At 33.5% G+C, this 18,104-nt stretch overlaps 1 protein-coding gene across 3 annotated transcripts; it reads right to left on the bottom strand.

Annotated features, from left to right (window-relative positions):
* Positions 1–3,646: 3,646 nt before the first annotated feature.
* Positions 3,647–17,607, bottom strand: LOC107026790 (serine/threonine-protein kinase A-Raf-like). Of its 3 annotated transcripts, XM_015227872.2 has the most exons (15): positions 17,241–17,607; positions 7,936–8,326; positions 7,732–7,848; positions 7,550–7,654; positions 6,448–6,916; positions 6,101–6,141; positions 5,931–5,999; positions 5,749–5,849; positions 5,529–5,607; positions 5,322–5,420; positions 5,171–5,239; positions 5,024–5,073; positions 4,515–4,596; positions 4,179–4,273; positions 3,647–4,080 (listed from the first exon to the last, which is right to left on the bottom strand). In XM_015227872.2, exons 1-15 carry the CDS (start codon positions 17,531–17,533, stop codon positions 3,975–3,977), a joined length of 2,166 nt encoding a protein of 721 aa, XP_015083358.1. In that variant the 5' UTR covers positions 17,534–17,607; the 3' UTR covers positions 3,647–3,974. The 3 variants fall into 3 exon arrangements, with proteins under 3 accessions (XP_015083358.1, XP_027775017.1, XP_027775018.1); XM_027919216.1 differs by lacking the exon at positions 7,550–7,654 and having other exon boundaries at positions 7,720–7,848; positions 17,241–17,544; XM_027919217.1 differs by lacking the exon at positions 7,550–7,654 and having other exon boundaries at positions 17,241–17,544.
* Between the last annotated feature and the right edge of the window lie 497 nt (positions 17,608–18,104).

Here is an 18,104-nt window from a genome sequence, read left to right as displayed (position 1 = left end):
GAGAAATAAAGGAAGTTGTGAGCAAGTCAAATATATCTTGTAGGACATCAATATATTATTGGAGAAGGAGAAATTGGAGAGGAATTGTCTTCGATGTGGGACTTTTCAGCGTGAATCTGGACTCAGGTTTTATATGGATTCCGAATATTAAAAAGAGAGAGAAAAATAGGAAAAAGGATTACGATAAAGTGTTAAAGTCAAACACTCATTATTAAAATAAAAGTATTTCAGATAGCCGAGTAATTCAACTAATAAATTCTTCCAATCACCAAGTCATTTTATTTTCCCTATTAAGATTTTATTTTCGGATTAAATCTAAATTCTTGCATTAAAATTTTATTTTAGGGGCTAAGGTATTATTATCTAATAAAGACAATTTAACATCTAACATTTAAACTTAAAAGACTTCTATTTACGAACCTAAGTTCACTCAATTTTTAATTTTTTATTCGATATCTGAAAATAATATGAAAATTCTATTTAAATTTGGATTGCGCTCTTTAGAAATTTAGGATGCCAATAGATTTTTATATTCTCTTCATTATCAATGGCTCATAAAAATATATTACTTTGACAAAAAAGTTGCATTAAAAAAATCTCTCCTTTTATTTTAACAAAAAAAAATAATTTGAGTATTCAGATTACAAGTTTTGTCTGTAATATGGACATATTGAAATAAAATAATTTAAGATTATATTTATTAGTGAGTCACACTTTTTTAAAAAATATATATTTTGATGTAAATACTTTTTGTTGTTACTATTATATATTTATGTGTCACTTGTTATTTCTATATATTTATTAGTCATATATATGTATATATATATACATATACATATATACATATATGTATATATATACATATATGTATATATATATACATATATGTATATATATATACATATATATATATATACATATATATATATGTATATATATATATATATATAGTGTTTCCACCCCTTCCAGTTTATTTGCATTATTTTCTTATTACCTAATCAGGCTGCAAAAAAAATATTACAAAATATTTTATGTTTGAAAATAATTGACTTTAAATTTTTTATTTTATTTTAAATAAATTTTCTTATATATTATTAATGTCATGACATATATAAAACGGTAGATTTCAAAGATCTTACAACTTCACAAATATTTTCAATTTTTCTTTAATAGAAAAAACGAAATAAGAAATAAATAGAAGCCTATCAATCTAAATTAAAGTTTCCAAATAGAAAATAAGAAGTAAATTTTTTTGAAAAAAAAACAACTAAAACGTTTACATCAAAATGGATAAAAGAAAAAATAATATAATGTGACCAAAATAGAAATATGTTATTCCTATTGTTGAATTATATAAATAATAATGTGAATAAATTGGTGACTAGATTTACTTGGCACGTGAAAATTATTTTAATATCAAAATTAGGAAAATAAGTAACATATAAAATTTCGTATAATCTTTGACTTCATTTTCTTGCTAGCTACCGACACCACATCTTCTAGAGTCTTTGAGATGCGATTCTTTTTCGAATTCTTAATTTTAATTTTATCGCAAAAAATCATATATATATATATATATATATATATATATNNNNATATATATATATATATATATATATATATATATATATATATGAGCACACACATTCTATTACTTATTTTTCGATTTTTATTTCAAGTTAATAAAGTAACATGTGTGAAACCTTGAATAAATGAATCACGTAAATATCCTATTGACTTAACCAGTTGATGGCCCTTGAAAGAACAATATATTTTAATACTAAGGGTGTGTTTGGTACGAAGGAAAATGTTTTCCGTAGAAAAAATTTTTTTAAAAATATTTTTTCTGAAAAACAAGTAGATTTTGAACTTATTTTTTCATGTTGGGTTGGTGAGTAGAAAATATTTTTCGGAAATGATATTTAGTGTTTGAATTATGAATGAAAAATGTTTTTGAGAGACATCTTTTATTTTTACTAGAGTAGAAAATAATTTATGAAATTAAAAATATTTTTTAAAAATAATTTTTATTTGGGGTGGTGGTGGAGGAGGGGGTAAGAGTGAAAAAATAAAAATTTGAATTTTATAGTAATTTAAAAAACAAAATTAATTTTTTTGCGGGTTGGCGGTGGGCGGATGGGTGGGGGTAGGAGTTTAAAAATAAAAATTTGAAGCTGAAAATATTTTTAAAAAGCAAAATTATTTTTTTGAGGAAAATGAGTTGATTTGGAAAATATTTTCCAAAACTTTTGTCCCAACCAAACATGAGAAAATTGGAAAACACTTTTAAGAAAATATTTTTCTTCGTACTAAACACACTCTAAATGACATTTATTTTAAAACGGAAGAAACAATATAGGGTTCCAAATATTAAACATGATATTGATATTTCAAAGAGAGTGAAATATTAAGATTTATTCAATATCTCTTAGGAAAATTCTTAATTTAATTGTCTTATTAGATATTTGTTGACTTTGTTTGATCTAAATCTTCTTATTTTCCATACTAATTAATGAACACCGACCAATCATATGCTATTCATCTATAATAAAGTTTAAGTAATATATATTATTAGTATTATTATTAAAAAAAAATAAACCTTGTAGAAAATATATACAAGGAAAACTTTTTAAAATTTATAATCTCAAAAATAAAATAATTATCTATTACAATATATAAAACTAATTTTGGTAAAATTGATCAAAATGATATAAAAATTTCCAATATATACAACTTAAACTCATATTTATATTTTAAGGGTCATAGCCAGTCAACAAAAATGGCTTTAGAAAGTTGATAGTCTCTTGTGTTCTCTTTTCTAATAACAAATCTTGTGCATGAATTTCACAATCAAGAATGTTTTTTGCTGACCTAATTTATGATCAAGAAGTGGGGGGTGGGGTGAGGGTGTCTAGTAATATCCGATCTAATTATTTAGTATTTGAAATTTACTGATCAGACTAATAAATATTAAAATTTCAAATAACATTAGATTCATGTTCTAACGTTTGAAATCATATACAAAATTTTAGACTATACTTTAACATTTTTCATAAGATTTTCGGTATAGTAAAAAAATTTCTTTAAATTTTGATCTAGAAGGTCCAAAAATCGAAAAAGAAATAAAAAGATGATCATTTACTAACTCACTATCTTAAACATAAGTTTGTTTTGCCGAGGAGGTAAAATATTTCCTACCGAACTTGTTTCGATGGTTATTACCCATTGTATTGTATTGCTAGTTTAACTATTAGTTTAAATTATACAAATTTTGTTTTGGTCTATTACTTAAATCTTATTATATAACAACGCTAAATCAATTGTTAGATAATAACGAAAAATTTCATTTTAAGTAACGACCAATTGAGTGCAATTGCATCATTACCTTATTTTTCTTTACTTATTATGTAACAGTAATCCTATTCGATCCTTTATCCTTTCTTTATAGTAACTCTACTTCATACCCTACTCTTTTTTTTTTAGATTTATCTTTCAAATTGTTGATGTCTAATAACATGTAATAACGGAGAACGATACAATCTATCGAAATATTGTATTCACTAAAACAACACAGTACAATTTAATACAACACGATGTAAGACAATACTTAACAACGTTCAAAACAGAAGAGTAAGGAGAATCTGAATATAAAAAAATAAACACGTAAAGAAGTCAAGAAAATTCTATACATACGTAAAAGAATAATAAGTATTTCTTTTCAAAAAAGTTCACCTATCTATCTACACAATGTAATTTTCCAGCAAAACTTGCCTACACACTATATATATTCTAAGGGATTAGAACATATATGCTTTCTAACATCCATTCACTATCAGGGTAAATGGAACTCCTTACCCTTTTAACTTTTAAAAAACAAGAAAAGAAATGTCAGAAAAATGTATTGCTAATTCACTTACACTAGTGAACTCCTGATAAGTTGTTATCTGGAAAAAACTGTCGATTCGTGTTTGATATTATGTCCCTATGTTCTTCCTAGCTGTCGTTGATCCTGTAAACGAGAGAATTATGTCTGTCGTTCTTTGGATTATGTCTTGGAACGATGGACGGACTGCTGGATTGCTGTTTGTATAAAGAGAAGAAAACGAGGTTTAGTTCGAGCTCATATTGCACACATCGATGAGAACATGGAATGAAATAAACGAGAGAGGAAAGAGCACCTTTGCCAACAATCGAGGATGATTGTAGATACTCGAGTATCAAGATGTTCCGGAATTTCCAATCTACGATCCATAAATCCGACAACTCCTACAACCTTTAAAGAGAAAAGTTCATTGGTTCAATGTAAGAACAACATATCCAATGTAATCTGCGAAGTACGCAGATCTTACTGCTACCATGGGAGGTACTAGGTAGAGAGGTTGTTTCTGATAGACCCTCGGCTCAAGTAAAAACATTACAAAGCAGTTCAAAAATTGTTTTAGTGAGACAACTTGCAATAAGCTAGCACTTGCATTTTGTCATACTTGCAAACAACAGAGAGGTAAGAGAGTTACCTGTAAAGAATTAAGGTTGTTCCATGGAATAGATTCGGTCATTAATTCCCATAAGATCACGCCAAAACTGAAGACATCGGATCTGTCGCGATAATATAATAAATCCATCAGAAAGACATTGCGAAACGACTACGTCTGAATGCCAAACGAGTTGGGATTGGCTTATATGAATTCTCACTGCTTCAGTTAAGCTCAACTCATGCCATCATCATCATATATATATATGTATATGTATGTGTGTGTTCAGACAGAAAAAAGGAGGAAAAAAATGCTTGAATACTTTGGTACCAACAAACACTATTACTCGAATGGATAAAATGGTTCCCGCAGTTCTATTTTTGTATCTACCTACATTGAACATGTTCTTAGGACAAAGGCACGAAGGTGAAAGAACTCAAGCTCAACAAACAATTGAGCATCAGCCAATCACCTAGTCATTTCGCAAATTAACAGATGCAAAAATATTTTATCTTCTTATGAAGCTTGCAAGCAAGGCTTTGGGAACTTACTTTTCTGTTGAAGGTTCATTTCGAAGTACTTCAGGAGCCATCCACTGAGGCTGCAATAATCAAGAAAACAAAAACAGACCAGTATTGGCATAAGCTATATCCGATGTGACAATAACAAAGGAGGGAAAAGGAAGCTAAGATGTTTACCGTCCCTCGACCAGATTTTGTTGTTAAAAAGGTTGAATCTTTAAATCTTGATAGGCCAAAATCTCCTACCTGGAATAAATTATGTCAGTGTACTTATCTATTGAAGGGCTTCACTGAGAATCATTTGAAGCATTAGTTCAGCAATCAGTACCTTGACGGTCCAACTTTTATCAACAAGCAGGTTTGATGACTTAAGGTCTCTATGTACAATAGGTGGGTTCCAGCGATGCAAATAATTCATACCTCTTGCCTAGAGTCAATTAAATGAGTGTTAGGAACACCATGATTCTACTAGAATAAATGTCACACGGAGAACACATTAAAGACGGAAATTGATGAGTCCAAGCAGAAACCACACCACATCGAGGGCCATCCTAAGACGCCGTCTGAAGTCTAATAAATGATTATTTCCGTGGAGTGTTTTGAAAAGACTTCCCCTGAAATACATGATGAGAATGTTATCAATTCTATTTGTCCAACTGGACAGAGTGGACAATCATCTGCCAATTGCCAGTCCAGTTCATCGACAAACTTCTCCACCGCATTCTCCCACGGGGGCGTGAGACTCAGTTCAATACCTGGGTAAAAACTCTGTGATGATGGCAGATTTTTCTTGAGAATACACAGCCCCCATGAATAGCAACACGTTAGGATGCCTGAGTCTTTTCATTATTTCAACCTGAAAACACGGTAAAGAAAAAATTAGAAGTTTTTGTTCTATCAAGGTAGTGTCCAACTTGCAGCTGGTATTATCACGTACCTCCTTTTTGTAGTCGAGCAATGTTTCCTCACTGCATTGATTCCCAAAGTAGACCTTAACAGCAACATCCTAAAGAAAACATTGAGAGAACTAACAATCAATATACCTCCATCATGAAATACTATTCAGCCTTTAGAACATAACCAAAAACTTGTAAACGCGAGAAGTACCGACGCATTCCAGATTCCATGATACACAACACCATATGAACCTAAAGAAAAGACATTGAGGTCAGTGATCATTTCAAAAACTTGAATGTTCTGTACTTGATAAATGATAAAAGGCTCAGCATTAATATGTGATGATAATTTATGCAAAGAGTAAACTAGGCAACCATTGTACCAAAATTCAAGTAATGTTTTCTTCCTTCCAGGCATCCAGCACATATGTTATGCTTAAAGCATACAATGAGTGGTAACAATCAACGAAGTAACTACTCAAAAAAATATTTGTCCAATGGTTCATCAGCTCAAAAGAGCAAAGTGTATATAAACAATGGCGAGATTACTCTGTTTACCTCGTCCAATTTCCTCCTTTAGGCTTATGTCTTCCCATAAAATTGCACAATCTACTATCAAACTCGACTCATTCTCAACTTTGAATGATGAATTTCCATAGCTATCTGTGCTCCCACCTGACTTAGGTGATTGCTGGAGTTCATCACTCATACATGATCCTGGAATCTGTTCAGGAAGTGCCTCGGGAAATTTGTCGGAGTTCCTTGAGGAGGACCCTCCAGGACCATCATGCCCAGTTGTAGGGGCACATGTTCTTCCTGGATGACAACTTCCTTTCTGGTTTTTCTGGAGGTGATGATGTGCATCAACAAAGTGACAATATTTTCCTGTAGAATTTGATGCCGCTGGTGAATGTGGTTCAGCTACATTCTCAACAACAGGAGTATCGTCATCCCCGTTCTGGTGACCCTTCTCTTTATTAATGTGCCCGAATCCTGCAATATTCAGCTTTGACATAACCTTTGCCGCCTACAATTGCAAACCAGTCATTAGAAATAACATCCCGGTTTAGTCATATAATACATAATTATCAAAAACTTTTATTGGGAGCTTGGTTCTTCTATTTCTTCGGCACAAAATACCTACATTTTCTGTTTTAACTATTAATTTCTCTCCAGTTCAACTTTTAGTTTAAATGAACCCCGGGACCCTAACAGCGTTTACTTCCTGCTCCCCACCACGAAAATCTCTTATCCTTTTGCTACTTAGATTCATCCCATCTCTAGAAGGCAAATCACGTTTAAATAGAGGAAAACCCCTTTGCCATCCCCCTCCCCCCCTCCCAACACACACACAGCACTACCACCACCACTTAATTCTGTTGTTTGATCAGTTATTACTCCTCTTAGTAAGCTGCAGAGGTGCACTCGGAATTACTCAACTTGTCACAAAAATTTGATGATTGGTTCTTGAATTTCATCTAGATCCTTCCATGACTACTCTAATTCATCTTATCAAGTGTGTTCTTTGGCACAAATAAGCTAACAAGACCTTGAAGGTAATTGCCAGCCAATCTTTTCAAAGAAACTAATAAAGCAAAGAAGAAAGAGAGGGACATCATATAGAACCATACTCCAGACATGTAAAGTAGCAGGAAATTACAAATTTGGAAGGCTGAGAGATGTCAAATGAAGATTCATCCTTCTCAGAGCTCTCTGTGTTAGCTCTATTCTTCCCACCGAGCAAACTGAAACTCAGCCGTGTCGCCTGAAACGTTAATCTTACCTCATAAAACGCCATTTTAGTCAATAAGAAGCAAGTAAACAAACTACCTTCACACTTACTGGTGCTCTGGGTGGCTTCAGTGGTTTTCCTTCTTTGGTGTCTAAATCAGCCTCATCCCTAGAGCTCACTTCTGCAGATGCATCTTCTCCACGCTTCAGTGCGAAAACTTTCGAGGCCTGAATAATCAGGAAAAACCAAGGGATTATTATTCAGAATGTGACGAAAATGTTTATGAACCACAATGACAACACGATAATAATCACCAGATTTGAAACAGAGGATGCAATTTGTGGTCGTTGATTCCATTGAATCCTTTTGAAATTTATTCCCCGAGCACCGGGTTCACCATTGTCCTCATGGGAACTTGTGTCGTTTGAGTTTGTATTAGTGAATGAAGCTGCATCATTTGAAACAGTGATAATACCAAAAAGCTCTCCATTCTCGTACAATGGGCTCTTCGTCAACATTGCCATAAATATCTGACCATACCTCTTCTTACAAGGAAACAGACCGGACCATGATTGTCCACAGCGCAATCTTTCCCTGGCAATCCTTACCAGTTGATGATACTCTTCACATATAAGGAACTCAGTGGTCATCTGTCCAAGTACTTCATGCTCCTTATAACCATAAAGTCTTTCAGCAGATCGATTCCTGCAATAGAAAAGCTTCTGTGTGTAATACGCAACTCACAACAGACACCAGACAAGAACACCTAGCCACCTAGAGTTTTCCTTCTTTCTTTTTCTGTTTTTGACATGCCCTTAAATTGTAGGAGTTCTTTTTTCTCTACCAGGAAATAAATGTTTTCCTCTATTAATTTTCAAAAGAGTCAATCTGCAGGTAATTGTATTTTCTGTAATGTTGGATGCAAGCCAATCTACACACCTACATATCTAAACAAGATATGCAAGGCGATTTAACATCAAACCTATGGAGAAATATGTAACATTTCGGAAAAATTTCATGTCTAGTGAAGAGCCCAATAGATCTTTAAGAATGCGTATTGGGGATACATAGGCATCCCAATGCCCAATATTGAAAAATATTGGGCATAGTATAGAAAATTGGCTAAGGAATATTAGCCAATTTCTATATAATATGCAACTAGGCAAAATATTGGGCATATTGGAAAATATTGGCTTAAGGGTGTTAGCCAATTTTCTATGTATGAGCAAGTAAAATACATTTTGGGTTGTCCTACCCAATCCAAGATTGATTGTCCAAGAAATGTACCTGCAAGGAAGACTCTAAGCCAAAAATATTCACTTCATAATATTTACACAATATGTACTAGGCATCCAAGTGTCAAGCCTAGGTACCATAGCACATGATCATTTAAAATGATCATGTAGATTAAGCAGTGTCCAAGGACATGGTGAGGGTCCTTGGGACAATAAGTAAACATTCCAAATGAACCATCAAGAATAGTTAATTAGGAAAGTACAACCAACACATGTGCAAGCACATGTGCAAGACATGTGAAGAAGCGACTAAAGGAGGGGACCACCCTAACCGAATTCGGTTAGGGTAGTTAGGGGGCAGGCGTGTGCAAGGGTCCCTCCATGTGGGGCCTAACTTCCTAACCAACTCTAGACTCTAACTAATTGCCCTAACTAGCTAACTAACCTAGGACCAACCGAAATAAACTAATTAGTGCACAACCTAAGACTTAATCGGGTGACACTAACCTAGTAGCTAGTTAAAGAGACAACCTAGTACCTAACCTAGGATGGTCCAAAAGGTTGGTTATGATCGTAACAACTAAAGGATACTTTAGTAATTACCCTAGGTTACTTAATTAATTAATTTAGCAACATAATTAATTAATTTAAATGGACAAAACCGAAATCACAAAGCAATTTCCAGATTCCGGTTAAGACAAGCAAAAGACAACCTAGTACCTAACCTAGGATTGTCCAAAGAGTTGGTTATGGTCCTAACAACTTAGGGATACTTTAGTAATTACCCTAGGTTACTTAATTGATTAATTTAGCAGCTTAATTAATTAATTTAAAAGAACAAAACCGAAATCACAAAGCAATTTCCAGATTTGGTTAAGACAAGAAAAAGACAACCTAGTACCTAACCTAGGATGGTTTAAAGGGTTAGTTATGGTCCTAACGACTTGAGGGTACTTTAGTAATTACTCTAGGTCACCTAATTAATTAAATTAGCAACTTAATTAATTAAATTAAAGGGGTCAAACCGAAATTCTTACACTAACCTTGTATAACTCAAGAAACATCCTAGTACTTAACCTAGGATGGTCCAAAAGGGTTAGTTATGGTTCCAATGACTTAGGGGTACTTTAGTAATTATCCTAGGTCCTTTAATTAATTAAATTAGCCATTTAATTAATTAATTTAAAGGGTCAAAACGAAATCCTTAGGAAAAATTTCAGATTTGACTAAGTGTTGTGTTTTCCTATTTCTAGTCAATCTAGGAAGGGCTTTTTAGTAATTAATTTATTTATTTATTTAATTAACTTATTAAACCTAAGTTGAATGAGTCAAGATCAGTTCCTAAGACCTAAAAGGCAGTAAGCAAAGCGGGAGAAAAACAAAAAATCTCATAGGTGATTTCAAGGTTTTCTCCAAGTTTTCGTTCAAGGTGGTCTTCGTAGATTTAGTTCTACTTAAGGTATGGGTTTCTATCCTGGAATCCTTTCTCCAAGAGTACTTCCCTTCACAACGAATCCATGAAATCTCGAAACTAGGGTTGTTTCCCAAGGTTCTTGTCGAACTTCCCTTTCCCTACTATCCTTGTTACGATTTGTATGTTGTATAGATTAGTCTTGATCATGTTGTTGGTATGTGGTGCTGGATGATCTTAATGTGTAGGGTTCTTGAATTAAGAATGTCGAATGAACCTACAAAATTGTAATAGTATGATGTTAAGTGTTCCTTATGTGAATTAAAGGAATAATGCCATGTTACACTATGTCCGAAAATGTTAAGTGTTGATGTGTTACGTCCAAATGGTTATTGTTAATGTGATTTATGAAGATGTTATGTTCATTAAAGTGTTAACATGATGCTGTCCAAAATGGCTAATAACGTTATGCTAAGGTTATAATCTAAGGTTGGCTTAAAAGATCTCCATGAAATTATGCCAATAAAATGGCTAACAGTACATTGTCTAAGAGTGATGAATGGAATTGGCTATAATATTATCCTAAATAATTAAAAAACTGGCTAATAGTTATTATATACCAAATAAAGCATGAATGAATACGAAAATTGTCTTATGCCAACAAAGATGGTTATGTAATCTTTACCTAATTCTTTATGCCAATATTAACATATGCCAATCGTATGTAGCCAAAATAATGAAATGACAACTCCAGCATTCCTAAAGTAATTCAATGAATCCATATCCAAGGGCATGCCATTCATCGGGACAAGTCCCAACATGCTCTAAAAGAATGAACTATGAACTTATGTAATTCATTTAATGAAATGCTCGTCGTTTATAAACGATGATATGAAGCTACTAAACGAAAGTAAGCAAGTAATGTGAGTAATAACATAACTAAAGATGTCTAAGTTAAGAAAGTGACCAGAATGAGGTGTTAAAATAAGAGAGACAAGTCTCACTTACACCTAAGCTACTATGTTAAAAATACTCACTAATGAAGGTGTTAGAACGTGTGAGACAAGTCTCATTAACACCAAATATGTTATGTAAGGACAATTCACATTTCATCAATGTAAAGAAAAGGATGACAAGTCATCGATAGAGTAAGTAAATCTCAATCTAGAAGCAAACTTCCATAACGTTTGAGTCAACTCTAAAAGATAAGAAGATAATGAAAGTGAGCAAAGCACCGATAGACAAGATATGAGCTTGTGCTTGCACGTGTAAGTCTCATGAGACGAGGCTACCACCTAGGTGGATAAGTAGTCTCCTTACGTCCCTAGTCTTCGAACTATGTCTAGCCATCATGGGATCTAGCCTGTGGTTTCCACCTAAGAGAGCTAGGTATGTTTCGATCTCACCTTGGCCAGTGAGATCACCTCTTTTCGGTGTGGGGAAGACACTGAATTTCATGTTTAGCTCACATGATCTATGTCGGTTAATGCTCAAAAAGATGTTCTTGGTTCATTTTAGTCGTGAGCCACCCCTTCGGTGTGGGGTAAACACTTGAGATGAATTCACTTTAGCCGGTGAATCACCCATTTTTGGTGTGGGGCAGACACTGGATTTCATGTTAGTTCACATGATCTAGATTCATTTTGATCGGTGAATCACCTCTTTTCGGTGTGAGGAAGACACTGGATTTCATGTTAGCTCGCATGATCTTAATTCTAAAGATGTCTCTAAGAAAGCAAGAAAGAAAGAAGAAGGAACGTATGTTCAAAGTGAGCTACGAAAGTAAGAGCTTAAGAATATCAATCGTTAGTGTTAGATACCAATGAAGTTTTCAGCAAATAAAGGGGAGTAAAATGTAATGGCTAATCAATGCCTCACAACTTCCATTAATATGAAAATGTTGAAATAAGTGGCATAGCCAATAAAGAATGGCTTATAAAGTGTTTCTGCCCAACGAATCTAGAATGTAAAGAATGAAGTCTTAACAAGTTATTGGCTTGTGCCAAATCAAGATATATGCTTCATTATCTTCACGTCATGAAAATGATCATAGCCAAATAAAATTGACTTATAATGACTTCGTATATTATGTCAATAAAGGGGAGCAAAACATAAGGGCTAATCAATGCCCTATAATCTTTATAATATGCAAAGATCAAATAGTGGACATAGCCAACAATCTTTTACATCATGCAAATGATCAAATAATGGACATAGCCAATAATGAATTCAAATATTATCCAAAATGAACAAATAATGTATATAGCCAATAAAGATTGGCTTATAAAGACTTCATACCCAAAGTAAGCAAGATCATGAGTTTTAATTATATGTCCCTAGAACTATACATATTATGCAATCGATTAAAGAATGGGCATAGCCAATAAATATTGGCTTATAAATACATTCATGCCCAATTTAACAAGAATGGAAATTCAAACTTGTGAGTAGGATAGTCAAATCATTTCCTTAGTCCTTCGGTTTACTTACTCGATTCATTGTAGATATGGGACTACAATGAATTATTGCACTTGTAAGTAAAACATAGGATCAAAGGAGATCATTGAATTACACAACAAGAAAAAGAAAAAGACTGAAAAATAAACGAAGTATAGGAAGAGGAGCTCTCGGGTTTGGAATATCAAATTTCAAAATATTCGCTCGAGTTATCCTAAAATTATTTTGATGATTCTAAGGTCTTATGTTCATATAGAAAATGAGTTGTGTGCTTTGAATGCATTAAAATACGTCATATTCATACCACATTTCACAAATAATGATTTAGGAAAGACTAGTGACTTCACTTTCCAGAAATGGCATGTTGTTTAGGAAGAGCTTTCCTTAATCATGCATATCCTTATGTGTATGTGTGCATACACCCATACTCAGTACAAGTGTGTATTAACCTTATACAATTATTATCTTTTTAGGTGCAGGTCAGAGAGAAGGTTGAAGACTCGCTGAAGTTATTTGGATTGTCGATCTCCAGACTTTGGTAGGTCCTCTTGATGTTCGAGGATGCTACCCTCTAGCCTAGTTCCTTAGACATAGCTACTGGATGTTGTCCCTAGCGTTTCTTTTCAAATGTTTATTTCAAAGCTTTGTATTAAGGCCGTTTTGGCAAACTATTACATTATATATATTGATCTTTTGATTTGATTAATTCTTCAATTGTAGATGGTTGTTTTTAGTTTGAGTTTATAGTATATGAATCCATGTAACTTTTATATAAAGTCTATGTTTACTTCATTATGTTTTAAAAGTTTTAAATTTTCCGCAAATTTAACTATATGAATGTGATGAAAGCTAAGAAGAGGCTTGTCTGCGACCTCTGAGAGGTCAAAGATGCCGGTTGCGATTCAAATTCCAGAATCCAAATCGTGTTAAGAGACCTAGGGTAATTACTAAAGTACCCCTAAGTCATTGGAACCATAACTAACCCTTTTAGACCATCCTAGATTAAGTACTAGGATGTTTCTTGAGTTATACTAGGTTAGTGTAAGAATTTCGATTTAACCCCTTTAATTTAATTAATTAAGTTGCTAATTTAATTAATTAGGTGACCTAGAGTAATTACTAAAGTACCCTCAAGTCGTTAGGACCATAACTAACGCTTTGAACCATCCTAGGTTAGGTACTAGGTTGTCTTTTTCTTGTCTTAACCGAAATCTGGAAATTGCTTTGTGATTTCGATTTTGTCCTTTTAAATTAATTATTAAGCTGCTAAATTAAGTAAGTAACCTAAGGTAATTACTAAAGTATCCCTAAGTTGTTAGGACCATAACCAACCCTTTGGACAATTCTAGGTTAGGTACTAGGTTGTCTTTTGCTTGCCTTAACCGAAATCTGGAAATTGCTTTGTGATTTCGGTTTTGTCCATTTAAATTAATTAATTAAGTTGCTAAATTAATTAATTAAGTAACCTAGAATAATTACTAAAGTATCCCTAAGTTGTTAGGACCATAACCAATCTTTTGGACCATCCTAGGTTAAGTACTAGGTTGTCTCTTTAACTAGTTACTAGGTTAGTGTCACCCAGTTAAGTCTTAGGCTGTCTGGTGCACTAGTTAGTTTATTTCGGTTGGTCCTAGGTTAGTTAGCTAGTTAGGGCAGTTAGTTAGAGTCTAGTGTTGGTTAGGAAGTCAGGCCCCACATGGAAGGACCCTTGCACATGCTTGCCCCCTAACTACCCTAACCGAATTCGGTTAGGGTGGTCCCCTCCTTTAGTCGCTTCTTCACATGTCTTGCACATGTGCTTGCACATGTGTTGATTGTACTTTCCTAACTAACTACTCTTGATGGTTCATTTGGAATGTTTACTTATTGACCCAAGGACCCTCACCACGTCCTTGGGCACTGCTTAATCTACATGATCATTTTAAATGATCATGTGTTATGGTACCTAGGCTTGACACTTGGATGCCTAGTACATATTGTGCAAATATTATGAAGCGAATATTTTTAGCTTAGGGTCTTCCAGGTACATTTCTTGGACAATCAATCTTAGATTGGGTAGGACAACCCAAAATGTATTTTACTTGCTCATACATAGAAAATTGGTTAACACCCTTCAATCAATATTTTCTAATATGCCCAATATTTTGCCTAGTTGGATATTATATAGAAATTGGCTAATACCCCTTAGCCAATTTTCTATACTATGCCCTATATTTCTCAATATTGAGCATTGGGATGCCTATGTATCCCCAATACGCATTCTTAAAAATCTATTGGGCTCTTCACTAGACATGAAATTTTTGCGGAATGTTAGAAAATATTTGCATAAACCAAAGTGTCTTTCACTCTCTGCCTATCCGTCCCTCTCAGCATACTTCCTCCCCTCTAGAGTCCCCCTTTAAGAAATTGGACAATTCCTCGGAAAATTTACTATAAAGTTAGGAAAGAAAATCTTTGTACAACATATATATTGACTCCCTTTGACTTCTTCGTAAGTTCACACATTTATATTTTGACTCCCTTTGACTTCTTCGTAAGTCCACTCACTTATATTTTGACACCCCTGTATAATAATCCAGACTCCCCCAATGAACAAATGAGTTAAACCAAAGTGCATAGTTTGAACTTTAAGGACTAAAAGACAATGTTACCAGAGATCTCTTTGATTTAATTCCTATTTGTAATCTCTCACTGTAGTCAATAAATTAGTTAACTATACCTCAAGCCAAACCAGTTTGGGATTGGTGAAATGAGTCTTCCATATATCCTAGACTTCATTCCATTGCAATATTATACTATTATTTTAAGCTTATCTTTTAGAGCAAATTAGTATTTTCTAGATCTCACAATTATACTTCCTGGACCTCATGTAAGTGCAACAACAAGAAGCTAACGCGTAATTTGAACCACTCTTTAGCTGAGTCATTAAATGAAAAGGTTTCAACAGCAACAACTACACCTGTATTTCCAAAAGAGTTGGGACAGGTTGCATGAATCCTCACTGTCTGTATCACTCCACTTGATCTCATCTCAAGTCAATATTATAAAATAAAAAATAAAAAATAGTAGATTCATTATATGTTGAGTGTAAAAAGTTGATCCATGCCACAATGTTAAATCATGAAGGTAATTTTAGCAGCTATAAAGATCATTGCAGATGTACGTCTTCGAACAATCAGAATAGGAAAATGTTCTTTCCAGACACTGGGCAGCACAAAGGAAAGCACAAACCATCCTTCAATTCAGGACCTATCACTGGACAACATATAGGAAGGAAGATAATAGAAGACAATAAATAAAGAAGATATCAATCTAACTTGATATCAGCCTTAACGACAGAGATATTCAGAAGATAAGTATGTCAACAAATCAAGGAAATTACAGCAGCAAATGATCCCTTGAACTACGCCAGGAAACAAATCAAGGAAACAACGGTAGCAATGATTTCTTGAATCACGCATAGAAAAGATTTTCAAACGGCTGGAAGATTTCGAAGTCACTAAGGACTTAGCCTTACTCTTGGAAACAGGATTCACTTCTCCTTTTCCAAGGATCAAATCTTTTGGTTGCGTGCATTATTCATCAGTCCATCAACACCTATATACAGACTGAGAATGACTGAAGAAAACATACAAGACGACTAAACCTTTTTACTATCTTTGTTCTACTTTTAGCAAGCATTGTTGTTGTGAGTGAATTACCGTGTAATAAAAAAAGAGAAGAGAGAAAATTAGAATGGTGAGCCATTGTAACAAAAGATTGAAAAGAGCTTAAAAGAAAAAACAACTGAGTGTAGATTTAGGATGTACATTTGCACAACTCAAAATCTAGAAGAGAACAGGGAACTAGACTAAGATCCATTCTAGATCCCAAGCAGTATAAAACCATCTGGTGTTAAACTTCCTTTCCGCATTTTACTTACCCCTCAATCTTGAACTAGTTAGGATCAGTTATACTGAAACTCCTCCAAATCTACTCCTTACATTGAAAATATACAAAAATCAACAATGTTTTTATAGTAAATCTAGCTCAAGTCAACTACAATTTACCAAGCAAAAGCTCATAGTACCAACAATCCCAGCGAAAATCAAACATCGACCATTATAAATTTATCTTCAAATATCTATTTGCCCATGAAATATTATCAAGTTCTGAAAATTCAATCTTCAAATAATTACAAGTTAGGATTTTTAAGGCTTCAACTCACAAAACTTCAAAATAGTAAAATGCACATCCAAATTCCAGAAGCTAACTTCAAATCCCAAAAAATCACAACTTCAAAAACTAAAATATTTATTTTTCAAGTTTCAACTTCAAAATCTACGAAAAAGGAGCTGAATATACGCAAAAATCAACTAAAGAACCAACTTTTCAAAGTAAATCAAGCTCAAGTCAAATTCATTACTCAATCAAAAACTCTAAATATCAACAACCCCACCTCAAATCAAACCCACTCAATATAACAGAGTAATTTCACTATCAAACTTGAACTTAAAACAAGTTTCAATTCACTTACCAATATATTATCTCCCCTGTACTAGCTCTACTAACATGAACAGCATGACCCATATGATTCAACACATTCCTATACGGACTTCCAGTAGAAAAAACCCCAGGAACACGAAACCCCATTTCACCTGAATCCATTAATTTCTCATCTGAATCATCCATTTTCAATGAATCATCTATCTTTTTTTCTTGCAATAAAACATTGAACTGTTCTTCAAGCTTCCTATGACTCGATTCAAGTGAGTAAAATCGTTTAGCCAAACCCGGGGTTGACTCATCGTCGCCGTCTCCACCGTACATGGCTGCCGGAGGCGGTGACTGCGGCGCCGGCGGTGAAAAATGATGGAGGTGGACATTTTTTTTTTAATTTTGGTATTTGAATATCAATTCTTGATTTAAAAATTGGTTTTTTTGGTGGAGCAAGTGGGTGTCTGCCACGTGTCCTTTGCCGGCCAATTGAAGCTATCAGGTGTCAACTAGTGGACGGTGGGTGTTGTTTAATTCAAGAAATATTTGATTGGTGAAAAGAAAAAAACGATAAATTAATCGAATAATTCTACGCTTAGTCAAAATATTGCAATAATGAAATAACATTATACGTCAATTCGGGAAAGATAGTGTATATGCATTCTTATGTTACGTTATGTAGGTGAGATATTGTGTCTGATAGATCTTTGGCTTAAGTGACATATATCAAAATAAATACGAGAAAATTCTAGTGATTAAAGCTTGTTCGGATGGTTGTTTTCTATTACTGCATTATATTATATCGTTAATTTATACATGAGTACAATATTTATTGTGATTCTTATTTGAAGTATTTTTAGTACATCGTATTTTAAAGTTCATGTTTATATAACTATGGAAAATC

The sequence above is a fragment of the Solanum pennellii genome, chromosome 8 (assembly GCF_001406875.1).
Source record: "Solanum pennellii chromosome 8, SPENNV200".
In the NCBI taxonomy this organism is placed as follows: domain Eukaryota; kingdom Viridiplantae; phylum Streptophyta; class Magnoliopsida; order Solanales; family Solanaceae; genus Solanum; species Solanum pennellii.
The sequence above is the reverse complement of the archived record's forward strand: the minus strand, read 5'-3'. Positions and strand labels throughout refer to the sequence as shown.